The 24,015-nt window shown below is 44.7% G+C and overlaps 1 protein-coding gene and 1 long non-coding RNA gene across 2 annotated transcripts in view; one reads left to right on the forward strand and one right to left on the reverse strand.

The window, feature by feature from the left end:
• LOC140722511 (uncharacterized) overlaps nt 1-24,015 on the reverse strand; it is a 432,302-nt gene that overhangs the window by 210,243 nt on the left and 198,044 nt on the right. The gene's annotated exons all lie outside the window — the stretch shown is intronic.
• On the forward strand, nt 5,770-17,789 carry LOC140722490 (cell adhesion molecule CEACAM6-like). Its single transcript, XM_073037214.1, has 9 exons — nt 5,770-5,821; nt 6,023-6,313; nt 10,367-10,648; nt 10,877-11,134; nt 11,998-12,118; nt 12,518-12,573; nt 12,973-13,037; nt 16,431-16,474; nt 17,579-17,789. Exons 1-9 carry the CDS (start codon nt 5,770-5,772, stop codon nt 17,787-17,789), a joined length of 1,380 nt encoding a protein of 459 aa, XP_072893315.1.

Genomic DNA, 24,015 nt, shown 5'->3' on the forward strand with positions numbered 1-24,015 from the left:
ACCCAGCAAGATCTGGCCATTCATAAAATGTTAACCATCAGTGATGGCTTGAGGAGATGCAAAATACATCTACTGTTTAGCATGTTCAAAAGAATAATCAACGCATTGTCAAGTTATACTATTCTCATACATACCACTCTCAAGATAGTCTCTGAAAATAGTTCCTCCATTTGCTATGATAGTGCAGTTCATTAACACAACAACAGCAGAGATTAAATTGCATAATGTTAAAAACACAAAATGCTGGCAGAACTCAGCAAGCCAGACAACATCTATGGGAGGAGGTAGTGACGACGTTTCGGGCCAAAACCCTTCCATGTTACTTCACTCCTGATAAAGGTTTCGGCCCGAAACCTCGTCACTACCTCCTCCCATAGATGCTGTCTGGCCTGCTGAGTTCTGCCGGCATTTTGTATTTTTATTTATTTCCAGCATCTGCAGATTCACTCGTGTGCCTTTGCATAATGTTGTTCATTTTGATAGCTCGTCAGGTTTTCTGACGGGTAAGGCCACGGATAACCATTTTTTTCACAATATAAAAGCAGAAAGAATTTGATCTCTAAAACACCTATTAAAAATCCATTCACGAAATGTTAGAAATTGACTTAAGTATTAATATTCACTATAAATCTTTGGCTTTATTCTTTAATGTTTTCCTTGGCCAGTAAATATAAATGTTGTGAAGCCCTACCTGCTGAGCAAAAGTCAGACTATTATGAATCAGATTTTTGCAATGAGGAGTAACAGATATTATCTTTGTCCTGGTAGAACCTAAAACTCATACATGGGGAAAATAAAAATACGACTTCATGAGGGAAATACTGTATTTAAGGTTTATATAGTGGAAATAAAGAGAGTAGTGAATCAGACATTTAAAGTTGAGTCTGCTGTACAGTTCCTTGTAACATGTTCATTTGTGCATTAAATATTTGTTCCTAAATCATGTCAAAAACATGAATTTTGGTCTTCATTAGTGACCTTATGAGATATCTGTGCAAAATGTCAGGCAGAAAGCTGATCGTGAGAGATCATATGCTTACAACCCAACTTGGAAAATTTCCTTTTGATCAATTTAAGTATAGAAAAATAGACAAATTCTAACAGGTGTGAATTCACCTGTTATATTGTCCTTTCATTGTAATACTGTAATAATACTTAAAGGCCAGGCAGTTGACTCCTTAATGAATCCATTGCAGATCTTTTTCTTATTTCATTGAATCATTGGAAGCTAACATGAAAGATATCTGTCCTTGTGTTAATTTTGTCAATTGTCATCTAATGCCTAGGTGTCTGCATCCCACAAATACTTTCTAAGCAACTGTCACATAAATTTCAAAATGGCCATTTACTTTTCTCCTGAAAACCACCCATCCAAAGGCTGAAACTATAGGCCATCTGGGTGCTGTGACAGCTACCTCACATTTCCGGTGGCCCAGGTTGAACCCTGAAGTCTAGTGCTGTCTGGAGTTTGCATGATTTGCAACTGCTTGACGATTAGCCCGGAATCCATAGCGCTTTGAGCCTCTTGGATGACTCGATGACAATCGTTGGGTTTCTTAATCACAATTCAAGTTCGAGGAATAAAGCTGTTGAAATAGCAAATTGCTGTCCTTTACAAACTGTAGGATACCAGTTTCCAGTAGAAAACACTAAAGTATGACTTAACAATTAGTTACATCAGGTGTTGAGCTAACCAGTACTCACAAAAGAAATAGCTTGAGGCTCCTTTTCAGAAAATAAACAAAAGATACTTATTTTAAAGGTTCAGTTTGTATGTTGGAGATCAGATTCACAAAGGAACCTCGTATGCAAATTACTATTTTTGTTTACCTCTGTTGCAGAGTTCTGGAAATGATATGTATTAACTTTTTCAATAGCCATTACTAGATAGTATGCAGGACCCAGGGATGGGATAAACTAACTTGAGTGCAAAGAAGGATTCTGTGAACAAATAAATGATTATGAGCTTCATCTCCATTCAAAAGGCTGAAGTAAATGCAGAACAACCTATATGTAGGTAGTTGAGCCAAAATGTTGCATTGAGACTGAAGTAACTTTTGGCCTGGAAATTGACCATGCATTCAGAGTAGTTTTCTACTTTCATCCACCCATTAAAGCAAATAGATTCAGTAAATAAACACAAGTAGAGCTGATATAGATCAGCAACTATAAATTATTTTTAATATTTAAACAATACAATTATGAGAAGAGTACCCCTTCTTGTTTGAAGATCGTTGTGGAATATATGGTCTGTGGCTTCTTCTGGTTGACTGGGGTTGTACACTGGAGACTTCATTTACATTTGCCATTTCTCTACATTTGTATGAATGATCATTGGACATCATTGGATCAATAGTCTGTGAGCATTGGACCAATAACAAGGTGTTGGCTTAGTTTTTTTCTATCTGTTTTAGTTCATTAGGGTTGAGTTTGTGTGACTGAAGGACAATCATGACTGCTAAAAATCAGTCATGATCAAATGGCAGAGCACACTCGATGGGCTGAATGGCCTAATTCTGCTCCTATGTCTTATGGTTTTATGGAAAGGCCTGAGCGGCTTTAATCAAATGTGAAGAGCGGGGAGACAATTGATTTCTTAGTTTGCAGTGATTAGGTAGACTGCTGCTTCACAATGAGTGGGTGGAGAGCAATGTGTGACAACACGGGCACCTAGAATCTTGTGGTGGAACTTAGGATTCCAGTAATGCATCACATCTGAATTTTCATCACTTCACTAAATCATGTGTGACTTCTTCTGGTGCAAACTGCACATCAGAACTAATTTGTAGCAGATATCTGGAATCAGTTTAGTCTCTGCAGACTTGTCATAACCTGGATTAAAGGTCTGATATTGCATTTTTACAATGCCGTCTTGCCTCTAAGCACTGCACCTGCTGAATAATAGATTTGGACTGAGATGGGTTCAGTTCACTCTGGTTTTTCAAGCACCCAAAGTTCAGTGCTCTTACCAATGCTCTTTAAAGGACGTGTACTCAAGCTGCTGATGAAATTGCTCAAACTTAACCCGATGAATAAGCTAGCCCTGGTACTGCAGATCAACACCTTCACTTCCATCATCCACCTTGAATGCGAACTGAAATAACACAGAGGAATATTACTGGAAATGAAGACACTGAAAGAGGAACAGTCACTACCACCTTGATAATAGGAATTGAAGACTATTACAACATTTATGGAGTTTTAAGTGACATCTGGATGGGCAATATGAATGAGCAGAAAATGGAAGGATATGGACATTATTTAGGCAGAAGAGTTTAGTTTATTTATTTAATTACTAATTTAATTGGTTCTGCACATCATTGCAGGCCGAAGGGCTTGTTCCTATGCTGTACTGTTCTGCGTTGTATATTCTATGACCCTCTTTAAGCTCTTACGGAATGACGTTTCACTGCATGCAAATTTTCAATGACCACTTGAAGGAAGGTCCCTGGGTCCAGAAACCAGAAAACTCAGGCTGAGAAGTAATAACATCAGTGCTACAGATATCTGCGTTGTCTGTCGTGTACTGCAAAGCCAAATACTAAACCAGAAATAATCACTCACTACCTATTTGACTTCATAAACTGATGAGCATTTTATTTTAACAGGCTTATTAGGGCATCTTTTGTTCACTTGAAACATGAGATAATGAAAGTGCGCAGAATAACTTATTGCAGTTTGTTTAAGAAGGTTACTCAGTGATATAGCAGTGACTGGAGCAAGGCTTAGGAGGGCCACCAGAGAGGTGGCTGAAGAGGCAGAAAAGTGAGGCTTTTGGCTGTGGCTGAGGAGGAAGGACAGAAATTTGGGGATATTCTAACCCCATTGAAAGGAGAGGGGGGTGGTAGGGAGATGTAGCTGCCAATGCTCCGCCATCAGGAGATATACCAGGGCTAGGAGAGTGAAGCATCGATGAATGGTGGTCTCCAGCTGATTACCCTGCAGCAGATTTAAGGGCACTGCTGGAGGTGCGGCGGGAAACAACGTCTTATTCAGTTGCTCCTCAGTCACTCCAGCCCAGTTGGAGTCGCAGAAATGCAAGAATCTAAATTATTCCTGCTGTTTTACAGGCAACCAGTATATCAGGATTAGAGCTAAATTACAGGTGGGGGAAATACTCTCTTACTTCAGCATTGCAAATGTGAAAACTAGCAACTATTGAGCAACAATGCCACTGTAACAGAATTTAATCATCTTCTAATTTATGTATGATTAGTTGACAATTTGTTGATGGAAATCACAGGATGAAGGAGTCTGCCTATAATCACAGCAATTATACTTGAAGAAACATTCACAACAAGGAAGTCAAAACAATAGGTTTCATAAATTGGAAAACTCTTCTTATTGGATATGCTGATAAAATTAATTGAGCTGCTATTATTACTGCTATGAAGATGTATGAAGATGCTATGAAGGTGCTTCTAGCTAATCAATGGTACTCAAGGAGATTGCTTCATTTTTCACATGGTCCTTTGGTAAAGGGATAATTTCCTAAGAAACAGATTTTCAACACCATGAACTGCTCTCCCGTCAGTCTTGGAAGACAGGATTACTGCGAGGAAAAATAAATTCCCATTTAGCGTTTTCATTTGAAAAAATACCATCTCTAAATTTTCAATAATGTAGTGTTAATTTAGTAAATGATTCATATTTTCAAATAATATGTGTGGTTATAATAAGTAAATAATACTTCACTATTCAATTTTCTTTCCACACTGTTTTATCATTAAGGCAATTATCTCAGAGTAATTTGCTGTTGATCACATAAAATAAAATGTTCAGTTTTATAGGCCAAGCATTACTTTTGTCTTTGAACTTTGTGAACTCACAAGATGAGCCTGGGCAAGACTCCTTTTAGTTCTCCTCCATCCCTCTGATCTTCCCTGGGAATAGAGTAGGTAATAAAAGAATGAAATTTGATATGCTCCTCTATTTACTTTGGGAACAGAAAATCAAGCTTTGTTGGCCGAAGGGCCTTTATTGTACTGTAGGCTTTCTCTGTTTCTATGTTTCTATCACGTAATGGAATACAGCCGCTGACGTGCCTTTCTTTGTGAATGTATAACTATGTGAGGCCAAGCAGAGATTCTCTCAGAAGGAGCTTAAACCTGCTCACCCTCACCACCGCCGACCCTTCAATGAGGACTGGTGTGTGATCTCCCGACTTCTCCTTCGCGGCGTTCACAGTCACATCCTTGGTCTTGCTGTCCTTGTGTGCAAGATTATTGCGGCGACAACACTCAGCCAGTCTACCTATCCCGGAGGGAAGTAGTTTTGAGGAAAACTCCACGTGATCTAGTGGAGGCCGACACCAGCGTATCGAGGGCCGAATAGCCTTCTGCTTCTCCAGCGTTTTAGGTTCGTTCATTCTCCGCCTTCTCGCTCTGCGCTCCAGTCAGCTCCGGCTTTTCAGATAACGGGCTCTCGGGATCTCTCATGGAGACCAGGAAATGAGGCTCACTCTCCGAATGTAACAGAGACAGGCGCCGCTCTCTCGGGATCGCGTGGATGACGTTCACTTTACTCTCTCTCTTTCTCTTCATGTCGGTGGGTGAGAGAAACTCCCTTTGAGATCAGTATAGGATTCCACACAGCAGCAGATAGTTGTAGAACAGCACACAGGATTCGATGTAGATTTGAGCAAAGTACAGACTCTCTGATCCAATCAGCGCTGCCGCTTGTGACGTCAGAATCCAGATATCTGACCCGCAAACCAGGAAGTGCGGCTCAGTCTCCGAGTGTAACAGAGATCGGCGCTGCTCTCTCGGGATGTCGGGACTGCCCTTCGCAGCTCTCGTTCTTTGTCTCCACATAACGGCGGGTGAGTGTCACTCTCTCGAACCCTCAGTGGTCGGATAACCATCAGAGTGGCGGGTGGTAGGAGGCATGAAGATCAGGTTATAATTATTGACCTCACTGAGCTAAGAACAGATCCCTGGTATCTGTACAGATTGTGTTAAGTGCAGGTCCCAAGTCTATCCGCGTCTGTCGCTTTTCCCTCATATGATTTTCTCTTTCTCAGGTGAGTCCCAGCAGATAAATGTCACCGCTGGGGCTGATGCGCTTTTTTCAGTCCGGCTGTCGTCCAGCGTCAACAGTGGAGGCTGGAATTTTCATGGGAAAACAGTCGCCCAGTGGATCGATCAGACCGGGTCTGTAGATAATGAGTACAGATCGCGGGCTGAGTTATTCACTTCCAACGGGTCGCTTCTGCTGAAGTCGGTGAACGTGCTGGACAGCGGAGAATACCGTGTGACTATGGTTCCACATAGTGGCTCCCAAACCTCAGCGACCGTCACTCTGCGTGTCACTGGTAAGTGAGACAGAGTCATGCGATCTCGGACTATAACTTTCATTTTATCCCTGTGGTGAAAGAATACAATGCAACCTTTACGGTGGTCGCAGAACCTGGACTCCAGTGAACTCTGCCAGACCTGCTCTCGGACTGTTCAGTTCTCACTGTTGTGCCTGGCTGTGTGTCGCCGTTTCTGTTTGCGGGCTGCTCGCACTTGTCCGTGCTGGATGTCAGTTCCGTCTTCAAGTCCATCAAGTAATCATTTTTGCTGTATTTTACTCTATTTTTGAAAACGGACTGTTTCTTAAGACAGCTGGAAATGATTAGTTCTAAATCATCTACTCCAAAGTTTAACGACGCTATCCTCCCTAGTGCCGCCCACATTTCTATGACAGTAGAGAAACGTATAAACATAGAAAACCTACAGCACAATACAGGCCCTTCGGCCCACAAGGTTGTACCGAACATGTCCCTGCCTTAGAAATTGTCAGGCTTACATATAACCTCCATTTTTCTAAGCTCCACGTACCTATCCAAAAGTCTCTATAAAGCCCCTATCGTACCCGCCTCCACCACGTTGCTGGCAGCCCATTCCACGCACTCACCACTCTCTGAGTAAAAAAACTTACCCCTGACATCTCCTCTGTACGTACTCCCCAGCAACTTAAACCTGTTTCCTCTTGTGGCAAACATTTCAGCCCTGGGAAAAAGCCTCTGACTATCCACACCATCAATGCATCTCATCATCTTGTACAGTTCTATCAGTTCACCTCTCATGCTCCGTCACTCCAAGGAGAAAAGGCCGAGTTCACTCAACCCATTCTCATAAGGCATGCTCCCTAACCCAGGCAACAACATTGTAAATCTCCTCTGCAACCTTTCGATGGCTTTGACATCCTTCCTGCAGTGAGGCGACCAGAATATTGAAAGCATTCTGCAGTCCTCTGTGTGGGATTGTCTGAAGGTTAACTTACAGGTTGAGTCTGTTGTGAGGAAGGGAAATGCGATGCTAGCATTCATTTCAAGAGGACAAGAATATAACAGTAAGCATATAATATTGAAAGTTTATAAAACACTGGTGAGGCCTCACTTGGAGTATTGTGAGCAGTTTTTGTCTCCTTACCCGAGAATGGATGTGCTGAAATTGGAGAGGATTCAGAGGGGGTTCACGAAAATGATTCCAGGATTGAAAGACTTGTCATAATATGAGCCTTTAATGTCTCTGAGCCTGTATGCACTGGAATCCAGAAGAGTTGAGAGGAAGGAAACTGTCTCTCAGGTCGCCCCTCATTCTTCTGAATTCCAGTGAAAACAAACCCAAAGCATCAAATGTCCGTCATATGAAAACAAAAGACTCATGTGAGTGAACTTCCTTTGAAGCCCTTCAATTTCAACACATCCTTTCCAAGAACAGTGCCCCAAATCTGCTCACAATACTCCAGGTGAGGCCTCACTGGTGTTAAACAGTTGAAAGGTCACATCTTTGCTTTTACAATCTCGTCCACATGAAATGAATGCTAACACCGCCTTCTCCCCGTATTCCTTGATGCCCTGACCAATAGAAAATCTATCAACCTCTGCGATAAATATACATAAAGACTTGGCTCCACCCCTGCTTGTGGCAAACAATTCCACGGATTTACAACCTCTTCTGAAGAAATACCTTTTCAGCTCCGTTCTGAAATGAGGTTTCTCTATTGGTAGCTCTCTCACCTTAACATTGACTCTCCCACCACAGGAATCATCCTCTCTATAGGAAACTATAGATACATAATCATCCACTATAGGAAACATCCTCTTCACATCCACTCTATCTGTGTCCTCTGGTCCTAGACTCCCCAACTATAGGAAACATCCTCTCCGCATTCACTCTGTCTGTGTCCACTGCTCCTAGACTCTCCCACTATGGGAAACATCCTCTCCACATCCACTCTATCTGTGTCCTCTGGTCCTAGACTCCCCCACTATAGGAAACATCCTCTCCGCATCCACTCTATCTGTGTCCTCTGGTCCTAGACTCCCCCACTATAGGAAACATCCTCTCCACATCCACTCTATCTGTGTCCTCTGGTCCTAGACTCCCTCACTCTAAGAGTCATCCTCTCCACATCTACTCGAACTGTGTCCACTGGTCCTAGACTCTCCCACTGTAAGAAACATCCTCTCCACATCCACTCTCTCTGTGCCCTCTGGTCCTAGACACCCCCACTACAGGAAACATCCTCTCTACATCCACTCTATCTGTGTCCTCTGGTCCTAGACTCCCACACTATAGGAAACATCCTCTCCGCATTCACTCTGTCTGTGTCCACTGGTCCTAGACTCTCCCACTATGGGAAACATCCTCTCCACATCCACTCTGTCTCTGTCCTCTGGTCCTAGACTCCCCCACTCTAAGTATCATCCTCTCCACATCTACTCTAACTGTGTCCACTGGTCCTAGACTCTCCCACTGTAAGAAACATCCTCTCCACATCCACTCTATCTGTGCTCTGGTCCTAGACTCCCCCACTATAGGAAACATCCTTTCCACAACCACTCTACCTGTGTCCTCTGTTCCTAGACTCCCCCACTCTAGGAAACATCCTCTCTACATCCACTCTATCTGTGTCCTCTGGTACTAGACTCCCCCACTATAGGAAGCATCCTCTCCACATCCATTATTCAAAGAATTCCAACAGATTGTTCAGGCAAGATTTCCCGCTGTGGGATGCTGACTGCAGCCAATTTTATCACGTACCTCCAAGTACCCTGAGACATAACCTTTAATGATCGACTCCTTTCCAAACAGTTCTGGCCAACTCCCGTCCATTATAAAACAACGTCATATATGGCACCATGTCATGGCCTTCCGAAAGTTCCAGAACACAGAATCAACCGGTTATCATTTGTCTATCTTGCCTGTTATTTCTTCAAAGAATTCCAACAGATTTGTCAGGCAAGATTTCCCCCTGAGGGAAGCATGCTGACTGCAGCCTATTTTATCATGTGCCCCCATGTCCCCTGAGACCTCATCCTTAATGATTGAATCCTCTCCAAACGATTCTGGCCAACTCCCCTCCCATGGGTCTGTAATTCAATTTACCCCATTGTTATACTGGTACATGTGACTTCTTCTTCACAAATTTCAGGGTGAGTTCGATCCTATTATCAACAACATCTCGAAGTTGTTTGTTTACTTTTCCTTTAAGGTCTCTATTCAATTCTGGATGTTTGCTCAACACCAAATCCGGAATAAATGATCCTCTACTGGGCTCAACCACCAGCTGCCCTGAAACGCCAGCTCGCAGGGACTCTACAAGATCGCCCAGCTGGAATCCAGCACCAACCTGATTTTCCCAATCAATCTTCCTATTGAAATCCCTCCTTACTTATTGTAACATTGCCCTGTTGACATGCATTTTCTATCACACGTTGTAGTTTTAGGCCGCATCATTACTCTGTTTGGCGGTCTCTGTGCAATTCCCATCAGGGACCTTTTACCCTCGCTGTTCCACAGCTCTCTGCACATCGGTTTAATACATTCCCACCCACTTTCACCCCTTTCTAATAATTTAACTTCACTTTTTCACCAACAGAGCAACGTCGACCCGCTTGTGTTTCTGCCTGTCCTTTCGATACAATATGTATCAAACACCCGGCTATAACCTTTCCGCCGTGATACAATGTTGCCTTAAATATTACAGGACTAATTTTGTAAGTCTTATAAGATGTGTAAAGACAGAGTATACGGGGAGACACGCTTATTCTCAATTGTTCCAGAGGACAATTAAACTCTAGCCAAGTTGCTTAGTCCCCCTAAAAACAACAGTAAAACTTTAAACTCTGCCGGAATTTCATTCCATCTGCGATCTGATCTGATATCGAAACACATGAGGATAAGAGACAGGAATTGCGACGATATTGAGTTGGGGACACATACATTTTCTGAACGTGCAGAGAAAATCAAGTGTAAAACAATTTGCAATTTGGTTGCATTTACAGAGGCAGGGATCTTGAGTTGGCGAACCAAATGTTATGAACATGATGTCGCTGAAAACAAGTGTAACTCCATTTGAAATTTAATTTTAGATCCAGTGGCAGTGACCGGGGTTGCTGTGGTGACCAATGATTCCACTCCTCTGGAAAACCTCGATACCATCGCACTGAGTTGTGACGCGTCGGGCACTGTTCAGACACGGACATGGTTCAAGGATGACCAACCCATGCGGGAAAACGGCAGAATATTTACATCTTTCGACAAGGCGAAACTGACTATAATCAGTGTGAACAGAAACGACGCAGGGACGTACAAGTGCATCGCCAGCAACTCCATCAGCGGTGGCGCTGGAGAGACCAACGTGCAAGTTTACTGTAAGTCCACAGTTAGTCAACCGCGTTCATTTGTATCAGATAGTACATTTATCAACGTGTGTTCTCTTTGTAGAGATGGACAGAGAAGGTCAGAGTATCCCGGATCCACCAGGATATTATTCTAATCAATATATTTATTTTTGTTTTACAGATGGACCAGAGAAGGTCAGAATATCCCGGATCCACCAGGACATTACTCTCATCAATATATTTATTTTTGTTTTACAGATGGACCAGAGAAGGTCAGAATTGTACCGGAGCGTCCAGTTGTGTCCAATATTGTGTCAAACCTGACATTAACTTGCTTTGCTCTGTCAGTCCCCTGGGGTATGTATGCATGGTACAACGGGAACAATCTCCTGCAGACAGGGCAGGAACTCACCCTTGTGTCAGTGACCTCGGTTGACGTTGGCAGTTATACATGTCGGGTTACTAACGACGTAACCAAGCGGAGCAGTAACCTCACTGTCCATGTTTCCGCACAAGGTGAGTGAATGTGTCTCTCATTCGTCCATGTAAACCCGATGATCAAAGATCCAAACCATTTCCGTCTCACGCTCTCCACACTCCATACATTCTCTCGTACCTGTAAATGGCTGATCAGGTTAAAGTAATAATCGATTTAAAAGAAGACCCTGAGCGACACCACGAGCATTGAACCAAAAGTAGTGAATAAAAATGACGTCGCCATTCACAATGCACCCACTAATTTAAATTCACAACTTCCGTGAGAACGGGTAAGTTATATTCCTGGTTTGAGAACACCGTGGGTAGAATCACAAGCACAGCTCGAAACCGACAGGGCAACATTGGGGGTGATCAACTGCAGAGCAGTGATGTATCAGGATTTCAGTGAGGTGTTGGACAAGGTTCCCAACGAGGAGATCACTCGGAAAGTCGGGATTCACGGGGCCGAGAGAAGCTTGGCTGCGTGGGTTGATCGGTTACAGAAGGAACACGGTGATAACGGATGGCAGGCATTCTGCATGGGCGTCATGCAGTCAGAAAAGGTAGAAGAGCCGGGACTGGTTTTTTTTTAAATCTTAGTGACAAATTGAATGAACATTTCCAGTAGCTGAATTCGCGTTCATTCACTTTACCTTTCCTGTTCACCCCTCTCCGGAAGCAGGTGATTCCCAAATCTCCTTGCGTGGTGAGTTGAACACTATGTTGTCTTTACGGATTACAGACGAATGGCATCGACATGATGTCAGAACATTGGACCAAACCAATGTTCAGTGTCGAGACAGCGTCCGGAACGATTCAGAGCGTGGATCAGTCATCATTTCTAAAAAAAATAAGATGCGTTTTCGCAATGTAAAACTGATGTTTGTTTTCTGTGTTAGCAGCAAAACCAGATGAAAGTTGTACCCTCACCTCTGGCGCGATCGTGGGCATTGTACTTGGTTTACTTGGCGTGGGCCTGATCGGCGGAGTCAGCGGATGGTTGATCGCGAGGAAAACGGGAGGGTAAACGCATTTCTCTCCGAATCTCATTTCTACCTTTAATTAGTGTTTGAGAATTTCGGCGGAAACGGCTTCTGCTCGGATTCAGGGGCATCTGTGGACCGAACCAGCATTCCGCGTTCACGGCGGAGTTGTTTGTCTGACATTTGAACGTCTCTCTGAAAGAGGTTTGCGTTCAGCAATATCTGTGTGGAAAGCTGTGTATGTCAAAAAGGCCCGGGCAATTTTCTCCACTTTACCCATGACGGTGACTGGAATCGGGCATCTGATAACCAGTGCCGTGAAAGGGAATACTAGAGAGAATCAAATGGAATTACAGGAGCCGTTCTCATTCGGTGTACCAGCGCAGGAAATTGACATCTTGCCCGATTCATGTATTGATCTTTGTTTCTGTCTGTTCAGGGTCAAAGATCCACCGCAATCCAAACTCGATACGAGCATCAATTCCGGAAGACCAAGTGAGTGAATTCCGTTTCAACTGTTCCATTGCTGTTCCCGTGGAAATTTAAACATTTGATTTAACTTTAGGAGCTCATAGTGCACGGAAGCTGGAGGTTTTCATCCGAGCGAATGGTCACGAATTATGCGAATTCTGCCGTTGAGTTTTCCACTTATTTAAGTCGAAATTTTCTGCTCAACATTACAATATCAGCGGAGAGATGGAATGGCAGTTTATCCAACTTAATTTAGCTTCATATTGATCAATATCGGCCCTCACTTCCTAGGTCCGGCGATGGGTGGGAAGGAAGCTCATGCTATTAATGGCGTTTTGTTCTGGGCCGGGTTGACGTCTGCTGTGTTCAACAAGGGCTCCCGATGCTCTGCGCCGTTGTGACGTATCCGTTTTGTTCCCACAGGAACCTTGGACACAGAGACCGTGAACGCATCGCAAAACTACGAAAACTTCCCAAGGAATGAACAGGTAGGATGGAGATGATCTCAGTCATTGTTTCGCAAAGAGGATATAAGATCGGAGGCGTCCATCGGGTCTTTCGGCAATTTATAAGGTCCTGGATGATCGATCCCGGATCTCCTTTTCAGTTAATTGAGAAACAAGACGTCATATTCCGCAAAATAGATCCAGACCTGATGAGCTTATCCCACAGGTATTTTTGTTCACTTCCCTCTTCTTCTATTTCCACTCTGGCCTCTTATCTCTTGTCTTCACCTGCCCATCAACTCCCCCTGGTGACACTCCTTCTCCCCTTTCTCCTAAGGCACGCTCGCCTCAGCAAACCGATTACTGCCTCCCATATAAAACCGCACCTTAAATTCCTCCATATACCTCTCTAGTAGTCTCTTAAACTTCACTAGTGTATCTGCCTCCACCATTGACTCAGGCAGTGCATTCCACGCACCAACCACTCTCTGAGTGAAAGACCTTCCTCTAATATCCCTCTTGAACTTCCCTCCCCCTTATCTTAAAGCCATGTCCTCTTGTACTGAGCAGTGGTGCCCTGGGGAAGAGGCGCTGGCTGTCCACTCTGTCTATTCCTCTGAATATCTTGTACATCTCTATCATGTCTCCTCTCATATTCCTTCTCTCCAATGAATATATTCCTAGCTCCCTTAATCTCTGATCATAATGCATACTCTCTAAAACAGGTAGATAAATCTCCTCTGTACCCTTTTCGATGCATCCAAATCTTTCCTATAGTGAGGTGACCAGAACTGGACACAGTACTGCAAGTGTGGCCTAACTAGAGTTTTATAGAGCTGCATCATTACACCGGGCCTCTTAAACTCTATCCCTCGACTTATGAAAGCTGACACCCCATAAGCTTTCTTAACTACCCCATCTACATGTGAGGCAACTTTCAGGGATCTGCGGACATGTATCCCCTGATCCCTCTGCTCCTCCACACTACCAAATATCCTGCCATTTACGTTGTACTCTGTTTTGGAGTTTGTCCTTCCAAAGTGTACCACCTCCAGGTTGAACACCATCTGCCACTTCTCAGCCCACTTCTGCATCCTATCAACGTCTCTCTTTAATCTTCGAAAATCCTCTACACTATTCACAACACCACCATCCTTTGTGTCATCTGCAAACTTGCCAACCCACCCTTCTACCCCCACATCCAGGTCGTTAATAAAACACACGAAAAGCCAAGGTACCAGAACCGATCTTTGTGGGACACCACTCGTCACAACCCTCCAATCTGAATGTACTCCCTCCACCACAACATCCCCAATCCGCCACGTACACGTTCTCATTCAGATTTATCTCTCAAGGCGAACGGTTCTGAAAGAGAGTTCCTCATCAGGTAACATGTATCATGCTGCCCGAATTGCTGAATGCATATGAATGCTGTCAGGGAAAAAAATATATCAGACCATAAAACCAAAAGACAAAGGAGCAGAAGTCAGCCATTCGGCCCATCGAGTCTGCTCCGCTATTTCATCATGAGCTGATCCAATCTCCCCTTTAGTCCCACTCCCCCGCCTTCTCACCATAACCTTTCAAGCCCTCGCTGTTCAGATACCTTTCAATTTCTGCCTTAAATACACCAAATGACCCGCCCTCCACTGCCGCCCCTGGCAACAAACTCCACAGATTCACCGCCCTCTCGCTGAAAAAAAAATCGCATCTCTGTTCTGAATGGGCGCCCTGCAATCCTCCAGTCATGTCCTCTCGTCCTAGACTCCCCCACCATGAGAAACAACTTTGCCACATCCACTCTCTCCATGCCTTTCAACTTTCGAAATGTTTCTATGAGGTCCCCCCTCATTCTTCTAAACTCCAAGGAGTACAGTCCAAAAGCGGTCAAACGGTCCTCATATGTTAACTCTCTCATTTCCGGAATCATTCTAGTGAATCTTCTCTGAACCCTCTCCAATGTCGGCATATCCTTTCTTAAATAAGGAGCCCAAACCTGCCCACAGTACGCCAAGTGAGGTCTTACCAGTGCCTTATGGAGCCTCAACATCACATTCCTGCTCCTATACTCTATTCCTATAGAAATGAATGCCAACATTACATTCACCTTCTTCACCACCGACTCAGCCTGGAGGTCAACGTTAAGGGTAACCTGCACGAGGACTCCCAAGTCCCGTTGCGTCTCAGAACTTTGAATTCTCTCCCCATTTAAGTAATAGCCTGCCCGTTTATTTCTTCTACCAAAGTGCATGACCGTACACTTTCCAACATAGTATTTCATTTGCCATTTCTCTATCCATTCCCCCAATCTATCCAAGTCTCTCTGCAGATTCTCTGTTTCCTTAGCACTACCGGCCCCTCCATCTATCTTTGTATCATCAGCAAACTTAGCCACAAAGCCATAATCCAAATCGTTGATATACAACGAAAAGCGGCCCCAACACGGACCCTTGTGGAACACCACTGATAACCGGCAGCCAACCAGAATGGGATCCCTTTATTCCCATTCTCTGTTTCCTGCCAATCAGCCAATGCCCTATCCACGTATGTAACTTTCCTGTAATTCCATGGGCTCTTATCTTGTTCAGCAGCCTCATGTGCGGCACCTTGTCAAAGGCCTTCTGATAATCCAAATACACAACATCCACTGCATCCCCCTTGTCTAGCCTACCTGTAACTTCCTCAAAAATATGCTCAGGCAGGATTTTCCTTTGAGGAAACCATGCTGAGTTCTGCCTATCTTGTCATATGCCTCCAGGTACTCCGTAACCTCATCCTTGACAATCGACTCGAACAACTTCCCAACCACAGATGTCAAGCTAACAGGTCTATAATTTCCTTTTTGCTTCCTTGCCCCCTTCTTAAATAGCGGAGTGGCATTTGCAATTTTCCAGTCAATATTCTGCGTGAATCAGGAACACGCAGTCCGTCGAACAGCGAACTCCCAGCAGCAGTGAATGTGAAAACCGATACCCTCGGGGTTTAAATGTGCAGAGTCAGAATACAATTGGTGCTCGCTTGGTTAAACGTCACGATAAAAATAAATCGCCTTTTCTCTTTACAGGGCTCAAGTAACAATACACAAGATGGAAACTCCACTTACACGGTGAGGGAATTATTTGTGTCAATCCCATTTTGAAGTAATTGTTTCCACTTTACAGAATAAGAAACAGACCCTGAAGTGAGACATTCGACAGCGAGAATGACGTCGAAGAGGCGGCAATGGGGGCGGCAGAAATGGCGGATGAACTCATGAAGTATCATGTGTTAGTCTGGACTGTGGAGCACAGCCTGGTCCCTCTGTCCCACGGTCTTTCCGAGCCGATTTGTTACATGTGTCCAAGTCCTTTTCGGTGTCCTTCCAATTCTCCTCTCTCACAGACTGCGTTTGTTACTAACTTTTGCTAATCACAGTGATTTACTTCCGTTTAACAGGGACTGGTTCTGGGCGATCGATCTGTTTACGGTGATCTGAAGAGGTAAGTGAGCAGAACATGAAACTGTCGATGCAAAATGTGACTTGCAAAGGGAACATGTCCATTATTGCCAAGCCGATGAGTTGAGCAGAGACCCGGCTGTGCGTGATTTCAAGTTACCCAGTGATTAACAGATGAGAGACATGTAACACTGTGGGACTGGAGTCAGGCGGCGACGGGCAGCAAGTCATTGCTATTCAGAGGAATAATTGTCGTGGGCCTGTGGCCTTGCGAAACAGATATATTGTCTGCAAATTCTCATTGACACGATCTCTGACACCGAATAAGGAACTATCGCCCGTATTTTGACTCACCAACTTTATTTCCTTCCGGTTGCTATGACAGCCAACATGAATTGTTTATTTATTTCCTCAGATGACGTCACTGGTGAATAGAAGAGGACGGTTGGCCGGGAACTCACGCATGAGAAGGACTATCATCGTTGAAGGAGCCACCGTGCAAAACATCTCTTACTTTTTATATACAACCGTTATCCATGTCTCCGTCATACCTCTCTCGACAGTCACCTCTACCCAGACTCCAACATCCCATGTTAGACACCCTCATGCTTCCACCAACCTTTGCCCTGTCAACGTTGCTGTGCGATATGATCTCAATAATCTCATTGCCCACATTATAGGCGGTTCCGTTTCTAAAGTCATGCTTCGTGAGGATCTGAAACACAGCAGTGTGTGACTCTCAACCTTCAGACTCGCCTCGATTTTCTCTTGTCCGGGAGCCTGGAGCAGCGGCTGAAACGGTCACGTGACAATAATTCCAATGATTTCATCCGACCCGTCCGGGGCTTCGTATCAGCAAGTTATAAGAATTAGCTCACTGAATACTGAGATATTTGATGTGAGTATCGTCTTATCCAGCAACCAGATTTTTATCCGCGACATCCAGCCCTATTTGTTTTGGGATCATTCTCAAAGGTTCAATGTTTCAAGGGTACAATCTAATGTCAGAGAATTGTGTGCAATATACATCCTGAAATGCTTTTTCTTCGCAACCATGCGGGAAAACAGAGGAGTGCCCCAAAGAATGAAGGGGAGTTGAATGTTAGAACCCCAAAGTCCCCCCCATATCCCCCCCTCCCGCGCGTAGGCGCCAGCGAGCAACAACCCCCTCTCCCCCTCCCCACCGGCAAAAACAAAAACATCGGCGCCGCCGCCGAGCACTCAAGCGTGAGCAAAGCGACAGCAAAGACATAGACCTGCGGTTACCCCGAAGACTTCGCGTCTCACTCGGTATTCGACATACCACAGGTTCTCTGAATAATAATGGAGGAAGAACTGTCCCCATTGTCCCACCTTGACGGGAATGGCCGCCCTGATGCCCTTTTCTGCAGCCAGCAGCTGCCTGCGACCACTTTCTCACCTTCGGCCGCACACCGCGGTCACAGAGGCACAAATGCATTTTGACAGCGCGGGAGGTGCGGGTGTGGGGGTTACGAGCATGGGCTTGTAGAAGGTATTTTCCAGGCAATGGGAAATACAGAGTTAGCGGTCGGGTTTGGTGAATAAACAACATAGTAACGCAATCAAGGAGTCTTGGAAAGAATGGTAATGCTTTGTGCTGACAAATACAATGAGAATTACAAAATTCTGTCCCAGAGCATGACCGTGAGTCGAACATTAATACTAGGATGACGTGTTTGAGGTGTCTGAGATATTTACAAAATGCAACACTCGGTCGGTGATTGAATAAACACGCGGCTGTCTGGTGGGATTGCAGAAGGTGCATCATTTGTTGCTGAACACGTGTCTCTTCAACGCTGTTATTCTCATGCAGTATGAGCGGCTGGTGCATGGATGTGTCATGGGCGCTCAGGTAAAATGGCTCCGAGTTGGAAACACCATTCCTTTGCGTTTCCGTAGATGTTATCTGACCAATTGGCTTTGTCCTGGATTGTATAATTTGTATCAGAAAACATTTTAAATCCTATTCAACTCAGATGGGGACCATAGCGCAGCTGGTCGCAGGTTAACTGGCCATTGTCAGATCATATTAAATAGGAACTTCAAATGACCATTTCCCCTGCTCCCTGACTAACCCATCACTCAAAAACCACGCGGCTGATTGGCCAGAAGCTTTGATGTCATTTTCCAACTTTACCCCTTAGTGTCCAAATTTCATTCAAACTATCCGTCCTAAATATCGTCTGAATTTCAAACCCACTCTCTCTTCGTCAGAAATGAAAAGAACACTCCAGAGGGCATAGATAGGGTGGATAGTCAGTACCTGTTTGCCAGGGCACCAAAAACAAACACCAGAGGGCATTTGTCCAAAATTAATGGAGGGAAGTTTAGGGGAGACATCAGGGGTAAGTTTTTTACACAGAGAGTTGTGAGTTCCTGGAATGACTTGCCAGGGATGCTGGTGGAGGGTGAAACATTAGGGGTATTTAAGAGCCTCTTGGACAGGAACATGGATGAAAGATAAATGTAGGGTTATGGGGTCGTATGGGTTTAATACTTTTTTGAGGATTATATGGGTCAGCACAACATGGAGGGCTGAAGGGCCTGTACTGTGCTGTAGTGTCCTGTGGTTCTATGGTTCTATTAACACAAACACTCACCAGATCCACTTCTGATTTCGGAGGGTCAGTATAAGGCGGCGGAGAGCGGGGACAGATCCGTCTGTGCTTACCGACCTACCTGTTATCTTTCAGTGTCGACACTAACTCTCCAATAAACTTGTTTGTTCTTGTTCTCACTCTCTCTGCTTCTCTATTTCTTCCTCCCTCTCCCTGTGCCCGATGTTTTTTTTTCTCCCGGAGGTCGGCCCCTCCCTCTCGGATGTGGGGGTGCGGGACGGGTTTGGTGAAAGGGGGCAGGAGGGAGTCGATCCGTAAACGGGACCTCTTCTCCCGCCGTCCCGTCCCGCGAAAGACCCGGCGCAGCGGCGTCCCCACCCGGCCATGGCTGGGACTGCGGCCGGCGTTCGGACGGGCGGAGGGGGTGACCTCAAAAAATCTTGAGGCGCAAATAGATTGGGGAGTCCTGCTGCAGGATTCCCTCAAGGTTCACTTGCCGCTTGAGGAAGGCAAATGCAACGATAGCGTCCATTTCATGTGGTCTAGGAATATAAAAAAGCAAGACTCATCTATGGACAGGCTGCAGAGTTGGGTAGAAAAATGGCAGACGGAGTTCAATCCGGATAAGTGTGAGGTGATGCATTTCGGAAGGACAAACCAGAAGACTGAGTACAGGATTAATGGTCAGTTACTTAAGAGTGTGGATGAACAAAGGGACCTTGGGGTACAAATCCATACATCCCTCAAGGTCGCTGCACAGGCTGATAGGGTAGATAAGAAGGCCTATGGGATGCTAGGTTTCATAAACAGGTGGATTGAGTTCAAGAGTAGAGAGGTCATGTTGCAACTCTACAAATCTCTGGTGAGACCGCACTTAGAGTATTGTGTTCAGTTCTGGTCACCTCATGATAGGAAGGATGTGGAAGCTATGGAGAGGCTGCAGAGGAGATTTACCAGGATGGATTGGAGAACAAGTCATACGAAGCACGGTTAGCAGATCTGGGACTTTTCTCTTTGGAGTGTAGAAGGACGAGAGGGGACTTGATAGAGGTCTACAATATTACGAGAGGCATAGATAGGGTGGATAGCCAGTACCTGTTTCCCAGGGCACCAACAGCAAACACCAGACGGCATATGTCCAAAATTAAGGGAGGGAAGTTTAGGGGAGACATCAGGGGTAAGTTTTTTACACAGAGGGTTGTGAGTGCCTGGAATGACTTGCCAGGGATGCTGGTGGAGGCTAAAACATTAGGGGATTTTAAGAGTCTCTTGGACAGGCACATGGATGAAAGACAAATGGAGGGTTATGGAGTGGTGTGGGTTTAGTACATTTTTTTGAGGATTATTTGGGTCGGCACAACATGGAAGGCTGAAGGCCTCTACTGTGCTGTAGTGTTCTATGGTTCTAAATAGATCGGTAACAGACGGTGTAAATAACTTATTCCTTCTTTGTGACTGACTCCCTATGCTGAGGGCCGTGAACCCTGTCTGCAGTGCAATCAGAGGCTGTACATCTGTGCTCTTGTCCAACCAAGTCCCCGCAAGTTCCCACGTGGTTCACTGAGGCGACGTCATTACTGGCAAATGCGAAGTGCAACTGACAAATACTCATCAGTTAATTGTTCCCAAAACACGTTTAAACGAGTTGCAATTTCTTCAATGACTTACTTTAAACCATAAAGTATATCGGGCGGACGGCTGAGGTTAACGCACTTACATTTCTAAAGTGCACACAGTTCGGCCAGTCGGCAGATAGAGCCTGTTCCCCTGCTTCAGGAGATCTCGGCCGATCAGACTGCAGCCTCAGAATTACAGTTGGTGGGCATCGGAAACGGACGGACACGACTGCACTCTGTGATAACTAACACCGTAACTGCCATATCTTTGGCAGCTTGCAGAAGTGAATTGGAGACGTGAACCAGAACTCGTTTACGTGGAGTTTCTATGCTCCAATTTGAGAGACACCTCACTGAAACAAAAACAAATCTAGCTACAGCTACTTTCTGAGATTCCCAATCTGTGTAATCAGTGCTTGCATTCAATAAAAGGCAGCTTTGCAAATATGAATATTTCGAAGACATTGTCAAGGGTTAAACGAGCTCTCAGAGGTAAACTGAGGAAGAAAGCAAATGGCAGAGGAAGTTGGCGAATATTGTTTTGTACTTGTGGGAGAACAGGTGCGGAGAGAAAACAGCCTCTGAAGGAAATTAACATATATTTATAAGCACGACTCTTGGATGTGAACCAGAACTTGTTTACTCAGTGAGTTTCCATGTTCTAGTTTGAGAGAGACCACACTGAGAAAAAAATCTCCCTACAGCTAAAGTTCTAAAGATTCCCAATCTATATAAACTGTGCTGCCTTCAACAAAAGCCAGGTTTGCAATTGTGAATGCTTAGAAAAGATTCCCAATCTATATAAACTGTGCTGCCTTCAACAAAAGCCAGGTTTGCAATTGTGAATGCTTAGAAAAGATTCCCAATCTATATAAACTGTGCTGCCTTCAACAAAAGCCAGGTTTGCAATTGTGAATGCTTAGAAAAGATTCCCAATCTATATAAACTGTGCTGCCTTCAACAAAAGCCAGGTTTGCAATTGTGAATGCTTAGAAAAGACTGTCAAGGGTTAAAAGAGAATACAACAGTAAATTGAGGAAGGCGGCAAATAGTTGAGGAGGTTGGCGCATATTGTTTTGTACTTGTGGGGAAGGTGGAACTTTGTGGGGGAGCAGGTGCGGAGAGAAAGCAGAGTCTAAATGATACTGACATATGTTGATAAGCTCGACTCTTGGATCTGAACATCTGCAACAGGAGGTTTTACAATGTATCACAATGGAGTGTGTGGAACCTTTGGTTTAGTGTGTGTGTGTAATGCAAGATGGAGTCACAGGCGGGAGGGTAATTAAGCTTAGTAACAGGGGGAGGAGTGTTTGCTGTGTGCGGGCGGTTTAGGTAGCTCCGAAGTAGATTGCAGGTGGAGCTCATGTGTTTTGTTTTGAGAATTACAGCTTGCAGAAGTGAATTGGAGACGTGAACCAAAACTCGTTTACGTGGAGTTTCTCTGCTCCAGTTTGAGAGACACCACACTGAAACAAAAACAATTTCGCTACAGCCACAGTTCTGAGATGCCCAATCTGTGTAATCTGCGCTTGCCTTCAACAAAAGGCAGCTTTGCAAATAACAATATTTAGAAAAGATGGTTAAGGGTTAAAATGCTGTGCTTTGCAAACGAGCTCACAGAGGTAAATTGAGGAAGAAAACAATTGGCAGAGGAAGTTGACGAATATTGTTTTGTACTTGTGGGGGAGCAGGTGCGGAGAGAAAGCATTTATTTATAAGCACGACTCTTGGATGGGAACCAGAACTTGTTTACTCTGAGAGTTTCCATGTTCCAGTTTGAGAGAGACCACACTGAAAAAAATATCTCCCCACAGCTAAAGTTCTAAAGAATCACAATCTATATAATCTGTGCTGCCTTCAACAAAAGCCAGCTTTTCAATTGTGAATGTTTAGAAAATATTGTCTAGGGTTAAAATTCGGTTCTTTGCAAAAGGGCGCACAGAAGTAAAATGAGGAAGAAGGTAAATAGCTGAGGGGGTTGACGCATATTGTTTTGTACTTGTGGGGAAGGCGGAACTTTGTGGGGGAACAGGTGCGGAGAGAAAGCAGAGTCTAAAGGAAATTGACATCGGTTTATAAGCACGACTCTTGGATCTGAGCCTCTGCAACACAGGATCTGAGCCTCTGCAACACAGGGTTTCACAGGGTCTGACAATGCAGTATGTGGATCCTTTTGTTGTCCTCCTCTCCAATTCCTTATTTTTTTAGCGAAGTTACTTCAGAGCGCCGTGAGGGAGACTTCGCTATTTCATGAAAGCGGAAGAGGAGAAATGGAGAAGTCAGGCGAGGGTAGTTTCATATCTGGATTTTGGAATCTGCAGCGGCGTGTTGCTGAGGGAAGAGTAACTAAGAGTACAGCGGGTCACGAACAAGATCTATTAATGGAAAGGTCAGGAGAGAGAGTGTGAAAATCCTGAACGTCTGGAGCAACAGGTTTGCCTTTGCGAGGGAAGGCAGCGGTGACGCAATACCCGCGGAGGGAGATGGACTGTCAACGGGTCGTGTCGAGACCCTGCAGCGATACTGAACACCCGGAGAGCAGTGAGCCACTTTACCAAGTTCTGGTGGCTGAGAAGCGGATCGAGGTGAGAGGCTTTGATGGGCAGTTGCGACGGTCAGAGAGTGGATATGATGTAAGAAAATGTATCAAAGAATCCTCCACTGTCATCTTCTGAATGATGAAGAGGGAGATATTTATATAAAGAGTAGAGCGTGGGGGGTGCGATGGGACCTGACCCGTGACAGAGGTGTCCACTTAAGCGCGGCTGATTGGAAGATGGGAGTGACGTCAGAAGTGTAAGCGTGGAGATCGCGGCAGAGGTTGGGAGGTGATCGACAGAGATAACAAGGGCTGGTACATAAGCAACCTGACAGTAAAACCAGGTAAACCATGGGACCCCTGGAGGGTGAAAAGGAGAGCAGATGCGCACTTTGAGCGAGAACACACTGTGGGTTCACACACACACACGCACACACGCACACACACACACACACACACACACACACACACACACACACACACACACACACACACACACACACACACACACTCGCCCGGTGTTCGATCTTGCTCCCCGCCCTCTCTGTCACTCTGGGCGTTTTTGCCCCCATCCCGGATGTGGTAAATAAAGTTTCTGTAGAACCAATTGCTGCAGATTGCCGCCGGCTCCGTCCTTTGTGATGTCACGTACCCCGGGACCGGGTTACCGAACCAGAAGAAATGGAAAAATACGTTGGAGTCTGGTATTACTTTATCTAATGGTATTTATTAGTAAACTAAGTAATACGGTGCTATAAAAAGCCAAATATATAAATAAAACAGATTAGAAATGATATATACAGAAGTGTGGAAATAGGAATAAAAATCCAAGCTCTTTCAAAGACTA

The sequence above is a fragment of the Hemitrygon akajei genome, unplaced genomic scaffold, assembly GCF_048418815.1.
Source record: "Hemitrygon akajei unplaced genomic scaffold, sHemAka1.3 Scf000078, whole genome shotgun sequence".
Lineage (NCBI taxonomy): Eukaryota > Metazoa > Chordata > Chondrichthyes > Myliobatiformes > Dasyatidae > Hemitrygon > Hemitrygon akajei.

Bases quoted from the DNA above. Each gene is read 5' to 3' on its own strand.
- LOC140722490 (XM_073037214.1), top strand. From the start codon at position 5,770: ATGTCGGGACTGCCCTTCGCAGCTCTCGTTCTTTGTCTCCACATAACG. The intron at 12,574-12,972 runs GTGAGTGAATTC...TTGTTCCCACAG, and splicing joins CATCAATTCCGGAAGACCAA to GAACCTTGGACACAGAGACC. The intron at 16,475-17,578 runs GTAAGTGAGCAG...TCCCGCGCGTAG, and splicing joins GTTTACGGTGATCTGAAGAG to GCGCCAGCGAGCAACAACCC.